The sequence below is a fragment of the Carlito syrichta genome, unplaced genomic scaffold, assembly GCF_000164805.1.
Source record: "Carlito syrichta isolate Samal-C Ts95f unplaced genomic scaffold, Tarsius_syrichta-2.0.1 Scaffold316228, whole genome shotgun sequence".
NCBI classification, from domain to species: domain Eukaryota; kingdom Metazoa; phylum Chordata; class Mammalia; order Primates; family Tarsiidae; genus Carlito; species Carlito syrichta.
Window position 1 is genome coordinate 51,393 of NW_007260324.1, and position 9,859 is coordinate 61,251.

Consider the following 9,859-nt stretch of genomic DNA (forward strand, 5'->3'; position numbering starts at 1 on the left):
CATTCAACACAATTTTTCGAACAAGTTCTAGGTGCACAATTTTTTGAATACATTCTAGGTGCTCACCACTAGGTATGGATCTGGGGCTGCTAAAAACTTACGGTCTCTAATCGAAGCTAAACCCCAATACCTGATAACCCCTTGTCCCTCTCTTGCTTCCATCCTACTCACAAATTTTCCATCTTCCTAACGCTCAAAGTTACTCCTCCTGTTTTTCACAGAGAATAGGCACTGAGGGATGGATGAATTCAATTTCCCACTTCCTACCAACAAACACCAATTCTCTAACATGGCTTCTCCAATTCAAAACTAATTCTTCCATCTGTGCTCAGATCTCTCCCCTCCCATCTTCTCTGAGACCTTGATTCATCAAGCCACACCCCTCTCTTCAACCTGTCTCTCTCTACTGGCTCTTCTCCCATGGTAAATAAACCTTCACAAGTCTCTTCCATTGTAGAAAGAAAGAGAAGGAGGAAGAAAGAAAAACAAAAGGAGGAAACCAAAGAAAACACTCTGCTCCACTCTTAGGTCTCTTTCACAGTAAAGTACAGTGTATCTTTTTTTATTTCTTCTCTCATTTTTCATTCATTCTTTACTTTTTATTTTCAGAGTTATATATTTACACAGGTTAAAGAGTCAGAATGGGCTTGGTGGCTTAGCCTGTAAGCCCAGCACTTCGGGAGGCTGAGGTGAGTGGATTGCCTGAACCCACAGGTTCGAGACCAGCCTGGGCAACTTGGCAAGACCTCATCTCTACAATAAATCAAGAATTAGCTGGGCATGGTAGCACGCTCCTGTAGTTCCAACTACCTGGAAGGCTGAGGTAGAAGGATCGCTGGAGCCCAGCAGGTTGATGCTGGGATGGCCACTGCACTCCAGCCTGGGCGATGGAGTGAGACTTCAATTAAAAAAAAAAATAGAGGTCGGATAGTAATACCAGACCTATGACAATAAAAAGTGGACCCCTTCTCCCTCCAATTTCCTTCTCCTCAGAGACAGCTACTTTCTCCACCTTTAGAGCTCCTCCTTTTACATAATTTTGTTTTCCCTGAGTAATTGTCATTTAAAAAATTTTTTTCTCTAAATTTAACACTAATCAGACCTATATTCTCTTTCAAACATCTATGTGTCCTCTCAATTCATTCAAAACAAAACAGATGATCACAACCCTTTTTTTTTTTTTTTTTTTGAGTTGGAGTCTCACTCTGTCACCCATTCTAGACTGGAGTGCAGTGGCACACTCACGGCCACCACAGCCTTGACCCGCTAGGCTCAGGGGATCGTTCCACCTTAGATTTTCAAGTAGCTGGAACCACAAGTATGCACCACCACACCCGGCTAATTTTTTTTTATTTATTGTAGAGACACGGTCTCACCAAGTTGCCCGGGCTGGTCCCGAACCCCTGGCTCAGGTAATCCTCTTACCTCTGCCTCCCAAAGTGCTGGGATTATAGGCATGAGCTACCGCACCAGACGATCACCACCTCTTTCACCTTTTTGAACCTATCTCTCCAGGGTCCTTCTAATCTACTCCCCTGGGTTTATCCTCACCATATCCCCTCTCCATTCACCTCTCTCATGAGTTGGTCTTAGTTTCTGGATCCCATATCTTCCTCTTTGGGGGTCTAACGCTAAGAACTTCCTGAAAAAGAGGGTATACAGAAGAAAAATGTTGAGCCCTTGTACATATAAAAATGTCTTTATTCTACCTTTGTAATTCAGAGCTTGGCTTTGTGAAACTCTAGATAACCCCTAAAATGTATTCTGCCATAGTACTAGAACAATTGCTGGCCACCTAGGTAAGGACTAGATTACCTAGAAACCCCAAGTTAGTTGAGATCATATGACCAAGTTTTCGTCAATGTTATGTGAGTAGAAGAGATCCAGGCCACTTCCTAGACAGACCTCTGAGATAGGTGTGTCTCCTCCACATTTTCCCTTTCCCCTTCCTCTCAGCTGCAGTTCAGGGATTGCAGAACCCAGTTTTGACAATGCAAACAACAATGCCCTGGAGCAGTGTTTCTCAAATTTTTACTGCACTGTACAAATCACCTTAAAACACAGTGATTAGGTAGGTCTGGGGCGAAAACTGAGATTGTGCATTTCTTTCTTTCTTTTTTTTGAGTTGGAGTACCACTCTATTGCCCAGGCTGGAGTGCAGTGGCATGCTCACAGCTACCACAGCCTCAAACCTGCTGGGCTCAAGTGATCCTTCCGCCTCAGCCTTCTAAGTAGCTGGAACCACAGGCACGTACCACCAAGCCCAGCTAATTTTTTTTCAGTTTATTGTAGAGATGAGGGCTCGCCAAGTTGCCCAGGCTGGTCTCGAACCCTTGGGCTCAGGTAATCCTCTCACCTCAGCCTCCCAAAGTGCTGGGATTATAGGCATGAGCCACCACGCCCAGCTTGACATTGTGCATTTCTAACATGTTTCTAGGTAATGCCAATGCTGCTCAAGTCTGCAGGCCATACTTTTGGGGATAAGACCCTAAAGGATGGCAGAGCTGCAATGTTAGCCATGGTCCCTGTAGGATTTGTAGAGCACACTGAACTACCCACACTGAGAAAAATAATTAAGCCCTGGTTTGATGTTCATTACACTTTAAACCTTTACTCTAACACAAGCTAAAGATTCAATCCTTTCTTATAGAATCTCTTATCTAAGAACTTAAATAATTATCTTTTTCCCTCTGTTTATTTTTGGTCTCTATCTTTCATGTTAGAGAGTTTCTTCAGATATCTTTAGTGTCTGCTCATATTAAAGAGTGGAGTGCTAAGAAATTGTCTAGAAGTTCCACGTACACAGTTGGGACTCACCAGCTATAAGTTTCACTATGAGGCGATCTGGCCAACTGCTTGGTTGGAGAACCCCTGATATTAATATCCTTAAGTCTTTTCACTAATCAAATTTCCCAGAGAAGAATTTCCAAGTCTCTAACCAGGAAAGTATAAGCCTGGTTGCCAGAGTTCTAGAACCCATTACTCAGTATATAAACTTTCACTTAATCTGTTTTCAGTACAGTACTCCTGCCCTCAACTATGCCCAAGTGCCTGCCACGCTACAAACCCTGTTTTGTATCTCCAACAAATAAACCTCCAGTATTCTGATGGGTTGGGGGAGATTAGTTGCTAAGATATATGTAGTCAAGAAAGAGATCTGCCGGCCTAGGCAACATAGTGAGACCTCATCTCTAAAAAAATAAAAATAAAAAAATTAGCTAGGTGTGGTGGTGCATATCTGTAGTCCAGTTACTCAGGAGGCTGAGGCAGAAGGATCACCTGAGCCCAGGAAGTCAAGGCTGCAGTGAGCTGTGATTGTGCCACTGCACTCCAGCCTGGACAACAGATCTGGATGTCTAATGACTTCAAATAATCCTCCTAATTTTAGTACCACCTTCACCCCAGTTGTACATGATGTCACTAATTTAAGGGTAAACCAGGTTGTATCTTTCTTCCTTTTTTTTTTTTTTTTGAGTTGGAATCTCCCTTTGTCACCGAGACTGGAGTGCAGTGGCACGCCCCTTTAAAAATAGCTGCTGTTATTTTATTAGGATTCAGTGAAGGATGAAGTCAAATGCCAAATTCATCAAGTTTAAGTGAGTCTCCGGTCATTTGCTACTCTTGGGCAAAGAGATTTCTTTTTTTGATGATCTTCTATAAACTGTCGCAAGTGATCTTTCCAAAAAGGTAAATCTGGTCATAACACACTTCTTAAAAACCCTTCAGTCCGGGCTCGGTGGCTCAGCCTGTAATCCCAGCACTTTGGGAGACCTAGGCGACTGAGCCCACGGGTTCAAGACCAGCCCTGGCAACTTGGCAAGACCTTGTCTCTACAATAAAAAATAAAGATTAGCCGGATGTGGTGGCACACGCCGATAGTTCCAGCCACTTGGAAGGCTGAGACGGAAGGATTGCCAGTGCCCAGCAGGTCGAGGCTGCTGTGGCCACGAGCGTGCCACTGCACTCCAGTCTGGGCGACAGAGTGAGACTCCAACTCAAAAAAAAACAACAACAAAAAAAACCCTTCATAGGCTCACAAATGCCTTCAGAATAAAGTCCAAATTACTCAGCCTGAAAGCTTTTTCCTGATCCAGCTTCTCCCTCCAATCTCACCACTGTCACACCTAACCACTACCACACTCTATTCGGTCGAGGCAAACTGAACCCCTTGCTGTACTCCAAATGTGCCAGGCCCCTTCACAGCACCATGCTCTTGCTTATGCTGTTTCCCTTTTCCACGCTAACCTCTCATTTATTCAAAGAATCCATTCTCTATGCTCCTTGGGATACACTCTGGACACATCTCTAACAAAACATCTGTGTGTTAGAGGTATCGCATGACAGTCCATCTAGATTTACCTTTGTATCCCCAGAGGCTCAGCACATAAAAGGTAACCGGAAAAGGAAAGGGGCATAGGTGGAAGGAGCCAGCATCTGAGAATAGACATCAACAGTCTGTGTTCCAGCTGGGCTCAGGGTCAGGGGGGTTGCTAGAGAGAATTACGTAACTCACCAAGCCAAGATTTCCACGGGCGGGATGGGCAGACAAAGGACCCATGTCTATCCAATCTGGAGGAGTACCTCCAGAACACCCACCATCATCACCTAGCACCCAGCAGTTGCCTAATAAATTCTTGTAGAATAAATTAAATGTAGGCCACAAGGCAGTGTCTTGCAGATGAACAGGTCTGAATGACCTCAAGCTAAGCGATATTTCAATACCGCCTCTTAACACCGGCGATGCGGTAGAGCCGACGCCTACCCGGACAAGCGCCGGATGCTCTGGGAATTGTCGTTTACAAGTGGACCAAGAAGGGCGAGATTGCGCTGAGCTTCCTGGGAATTGTAGTGTTCGCCAAATGGTACCCTCCGCGCAGGCGTACACCGGCAGCCACTTCCGGGACCAAGCGTCGCATTTCGCATAAGGAGAAGGTCCGGTGGAGGATTCCCGGAGTGACGATGGCTACGTACAGCCTGGCGAACGAGCGACTACGCGCCCTGGAAGACATCGAACGGGAAATCGGCGCCATCCTTCAGAACGCAGGTCCAGGATACGATAACCGGACGGCACCAAGCAAAAGCGAAGCGCAGCTGCGCGTGGAGACCCGGATCGGAGCGTTGGAGCAGGGTTGGGAGGGATCCTAAGTGCATGCGCAGCGAAAGTGCGGACTGAGAGGGGCTGGCCTTAGGGCGGGGCTACACTGGCAGTCTCCGGATAGACCCGCCCTCTCTCCGCCTCCGCAGGTACCGTGATCCTAGAATTGTCCAAGGAAAAAACCAATGAGCGGCTCCTAGACCGGCAGGCGGCAGCCTTCACCGCTTCGGTGCAACACGTGGAGGCGGAGCTATCAGCTCAGATCCGCTACCTTACCCAGGTGGGTGTGTCTGGAAGGTGCTGGGCGCCAACCCCCAGCTCTCTTTCGCAGCCTTAGCCTTTGGGGATCCCGGGTGGAGCATTAGCTGGGCAGGACCAAACCTCTTCGGCCGGCCTTCTAGGGCTGATTTCTTCCTCTAAAAGGAAAGAATTAAAGGCAGCCCTGCCGACCTCACTGGGTAACATCACATGAGTCATTAGGTGGGGAGGTGCCTGGGAGAGGGTGTGTAAACAATGTTAGAACCACAGAATTGTGTCCTTGGACACTTGGCTTGACCTCAAGGGCATGGGGCCCCAGATGCTTACATCTTGAGAAAAAGGACAGGATTGAGAAGGTTCTGAAGTCATCATAAAGGCGACTACCATTTACTAATTTTGACGGTGTGCCAGACACTGCATTATTTTATCTAATCCTTCAACAATTCTAGGAAGTAGTTATTGTCATCCCATTTTACAGACAAGGTAAGAGAAGTTAAATGATATACCTTAGGTCACCTAGCTAGCTGGTGGCATAACAGATTCCAACTTGGGGAAGAACTGAGACGAGAGACCTGATACCTAGTTGGGGTAAGGGTAGAAGAGGCAGCGCTCCATTGATTCGTCTAACTGTCCTGTAGGTGGCTACAGGGCAGCCCCATGAAGGCTCTAGCTACTCTTCGAGGAAGGACTGTCAGATGGCTCTGAAACGAGTGGACTATGCCCGCCTCAAGCTCAGTGATGTGGCCCGAACCTGTGAGCAGATGCTGGAGAACTAGGCCAAGGAGGTAGATAAAAAACTTGGAGGAAGACCCCCCCACCTGCACCATGGGACAGAAGCTGGGAACCTGTAGGATGGGGAGCATGGGCAGACACGTGTGTGTCCTGCTGGTTATCGTATACAGGAACAAAGGGCAAAAGGTAGGAATGGAGAAACTAAAGTCCAAGCCTGCCCACAGCTATGTCCTGACTTCTCCAGCAGGGTGCTCCTGCTCTGCACTCCATAAACATGCTGACAGGCTCAGACAGGAGATGAAGATTCAGACACTTAACTCACTTCCTCATACACTTCATGCCCCTGTCCCAGGCTTTCTGCAGATGTTGCCCAATGAAGATACATTCTTCTTCGTTGGAAGAGACAAAACAAGAATTAAGGGTTTTAATAATAAAAGCAGTAAGAATAAAAACAAGTTCAGACTCTCATTGGGATTGAGTGATACAAGGGATTGAGGAAGTAAAATCAGCCTATATGACATCAGCAGCTACTGGGGAGGGAGAGTGGGAAAGCCCAGGCCTTTATTATGGGGTTGAAGGAGGAAGCAGGAGACGGCTGAGGCTGGGGAGGAACAACTGGCATAGTGTGAAAAGATATTTGGTCTAAGAGAAAGCATGGTTAGAAAGTTGGCTGGTTATGTACAGGTCAGACACAGTGGCTCACAGCTATAATCCCAGGCTTTGAGAGGCCAAGGTATGAAGATTGCTTGAGGCCAGAAGTTCAAGACCAACCTAGGCAGTGTAACCCTAACTCTACAAAAAAATTTTTTTTAATTAGCTAAGCTTGGACCAGACATAGTGGCTTACATCTGTAATCCCAGCACTTTGGGAGGTGGAGGCAAGAGGAATGCCTGAGCCCAGGGGTTTGAGACCAGCCTGGGCAACTTGGCAAGACCTTAACTCTACAATAAATGAAATTTTAAAAACTTAGCTGGGCATGGTGGTACACACCTGTAGTTCCAGCTACTTAAAAGCCTGAGGTAGCCGGGCTTGGTGGCTCAGCCTGTAATCCCGTGCCTTTGGGAGGCTGAGGTGAGTGGATTGCCTGAGCCCGCGGGTTTGAGACCCGCCTGGGCAGCAAGACCTCATCTCTACAATAAATCAAAAAATCAGCCGGGCATGGTAGCGCATGCCTGTAATTCCGGCTACTCAGAAGGCTGAGGCGGAAGGATCACCGGAGCCCTGCAGGTCGAGGCTGCGGGAGCTGTGAGTGTGCCACTGCACTTCAGCCTGGATGACAGAGTGAACCCTGACTAAGGAAAAAAAAAAACTAGCCAAGCTTGGTGGAGTGCACCTGTAGTCCTAGCTACTTGGGAGGCCGAGACAGGAGGATTGCTTGAGTCTAGGAGCTCAAGGTTACAGTGAGATATGATCGCACCACTGAACTCCAGCTTGGGTGACAGAGTGAGATCCTGTCTCTATAAAACAAACAAAACAAATATGTATAGAGTACCTGCCATGTGCCAGAGATTGGACTATCATATTAATTACATGGAGTTTTTATAAAAACAAATCATAGTCTCTACCCTCACAAGCTTCCAGTCTTGGCTCAGTCGTCAGAGTCTAGTGCCGCAGGTGTATATGGAAGCTGCAAATCTGAAAAGGATAAAGAAATTGAGAGATGAGTTTTGAGATCAAGGAGGGTGGTGGGGGGAATAGTAGCTTGACTGGGGGAATCAGACTCCAAGAGATTAATCCTATGACCTGGTACATAGTAGGTGCTCAGTAGAAATTTGTGAGTTGAATGACTGGCCCCCTCTTTCCTCCACAGCTTCATCTTCTCCTAGCTTGGTCTAGCCATCTTCTCCTTGATGTTATTCCAAGCACTTGTTCTTGGGCCCTTGGTGGCTTCCCTCCCTTTCCACTCTGTACAGTCTCTGGCTGAATCTGCCCTCATGGCCTGTGGTCCATGGTGTGGATAGCCTTAAAATCTGTATTCCTGAGTCAAGTTTCCAACCACTTGAGAGCTACTGGGGGCAGAATCCCTGCCAGGAAGGCCCCAAACCCTGGGGAAGGGGTTCAGAGATCCAGTTTACCTAGAGAGGACTGCAGTGACTGGCGCCTCCTCTTCTTGCACACATACATGAGGACTGCTGTGAAGATGATGAGGATGAGCAACAGCACAGCACCGATTGTGGGACCAGCTTTTTCTTCCAGCTGCATCTGATTAGTCCCAGCCTCAGGCCCAACTTTCAGACTGTGGCCCACAGTAGAAGTGGTGAATTCATTGGGAAGGGTGAGCCCTTTGTCCAAAGATGGTGATCCTGGTGGAAGGGTGGAATGCTGGGTAGACTGCAGGGTGGCTGGCAGGAGTGTCTGGGCAGGAGTGCCCATGGCTGAAGGTGCCTTCTCTGAGGGCTTGGAAATCCTGGTGCTGTGGGGACGTAAATGCTTCTCGTGGGCCAGACTTCCTGAGTGAGTATATCCACATTCTGGATAGGAAAAAAGTAAGGAATCAGAGCAATTGGGATGAGGTGAAAAAGCAGATAGAGGTATAAGGGAGAAAAAGTAATATCCTTTCCTCACCCATCACAAGGGTCAAGGCTAACACCCTTATAAACAACAACAACAAAAAGATTAGCAAGATAAAAGCATAACAAATTTATTTAATCAAAGTTTTACATGACATGGGAGCCTTCAGAAATGAAGACCCAAAGAACCAGGGAAAACTGTATTTTTATGCAGTTTATGTTCTATTTATTAGGCTCGAAGAGGAATGGACAGTGGTGTAGATATATGATTGGAGAAAATGTGTATGATCTAATGGTAATAAAAAGGGGAGGGGGGAACCAGCAAGGCCTGTCCATTCAGATTCTTCTTGGTCTCTAGGTATAGGCTAGGACCTCTCTGGAATGAGGGTCTTATGACCTACTTCCAGGTTAGGTAGACCAGAGAATCTCTTTATGGTCAGCTTTACATAGAAAAACAGGGAAAGGTCAGATTGAGCTTCTTGCTGCTACAGTTTTCTTAATTGCCAGGGTGCCATATTTTGGGGTGTTGTGTTCTAAACCCCAATGGAGGGAAGATTAGTGGGTCAGGGGAAACATCAAGGGAACAGCTGAAAGCCAGGAGAGGAAGGTCTCGACAGGAAAAATGTTGGGGGACAGTGAGCAAACCACAAGATGTAACCACTGGAACAAGTAGACATTCTGAACTGGGAAGTCAGAAGATCAGGATTGGAACCCTGACTGTGCTACAAAGTAGCTGTATGGCTTTGCTCCTGTGTCAAACTTCTCTGATGCTCATTTCTTTTGTATGTAAAATGAGGGTAATTTTAGTACAAAGGGCCTGGGTAACTGGAGGGAATTAAATAGGTCTAGGCAGTCTGAAAGGCCGGTGGACAACACTGATCCTACACAAGACAACTTTAGCCAGGACATGGAAGAACATTTTATATGTAGATAAAGATTTTTTTTTTTTTATTTGGAGTCTGTCGCCCAGACTGGAGTGCAGTGGCACACTCACAGCCACTGCACCCTCGACCTGCTGGACTCAGGTGATCCTTCCACTTCAGTCTTCCAAGTAGCTGGAACTATAGGTGCACACCACCACGCCCAGCCAATTTTTTTATTTATTATAGAGATGAGGTCTCGCCAAGTTGCCCCGGCTAGTCTCGAACCCGTGGTCTGGAATGGAGTACAATGATGCCTGCAGCTTACTTAAAAATGCGTAAAAAAGCCGGGCTCGGTGGCTCAGCCTGTAATCACGCACCTTTGGGAGGCTGAGGTGAGTGGA

At 46.8% G+C, this 9,859-nt stretch overlaps 2 protein-coding genes across 7 annotated transcripts in view; one reads left to right on the plus strand and one right to left on the minus strand.

Moving 5' to 3' along the window:
* Positions 1-4,879: 4,879 nt before the first annotated feature.
* On the plus strand, positions 4,880-6,540 carry MED11 (mediator complex subunit 11). 6 transcript variants are annotated; one of them, XM_008073960.1, is made up of 4 exons: positions 4,899-5,128; positions 5,245-5,375; positions 5,992-6,138; positions 6,256-6,540. In XM_008073960.1, the coding sequence occupies exons 1-3, from the start codon at positions 4,960-4,962 to the stop codon at positions 6,127-6,129; spliced, it is 438 nt and encodes a 145-aa protein (XP_008072151.1). In that variant the 5' UTR covers positions 4,899-4,959; the 3' UTR covers positions 6,130-6,138; positions 6,256-6,540. The 6 variants fall into 6 exon arrangements, with proteins under 6 accessions (XP_008072154.1, XP_008072151.1, XP_008072152.1 ...); XM_008073961.1 differs by having other exon boundaries at positions 6,330-6,540; XM_008073962.1 differs by having other exon boundaries at positions 6,438-6,540.
* Positions 6,541-7,955: 1,415 nt separating this feature from the next.
* Positions 7,956-9,859, minus strand: part of CXCL16 (C-X-C motif chemokine ligand 16) — a 3,453-nt gene continuing 1,549 nt past the window's right edge. The window contains exon 4 of the mRNA XM_021706955.1: positions 7,956-8,556. Coding sequence (XP_021562630.1) covers positions 8,144-8,556 — 413 coding nt within the window. The 3' untranslated portion in view covers positions 7,956-8,143. The remainder of the gene's footprint in view (positions 8,557-9,859) is intronic.

Bases quoted from the DNA above. Each gene is read 5' to 3' on its own strand.
- MED11 (XM_008073959.1), top strand. From the start codon at position 4,960: ATGGCTACGTACAGCCTGGCGAACGAGCGACTACGCGCCCTGGAAGAC. The intron at 5,129-5,244 runs GTTGGGAGGGAT...CCGCCTCCGCAG, and splicing joins GATCGGAGCGTTGGAGCAGG to GTACCGTGATCCTAGAATTG. The intron at 5,376-5,991 runs GTGGGTGTGTCT...ACTGTCCTGTAG, and splicing joins AGATCCGCTACCTTACCCAG to GTGGCTACAGGGCAGCCCCA.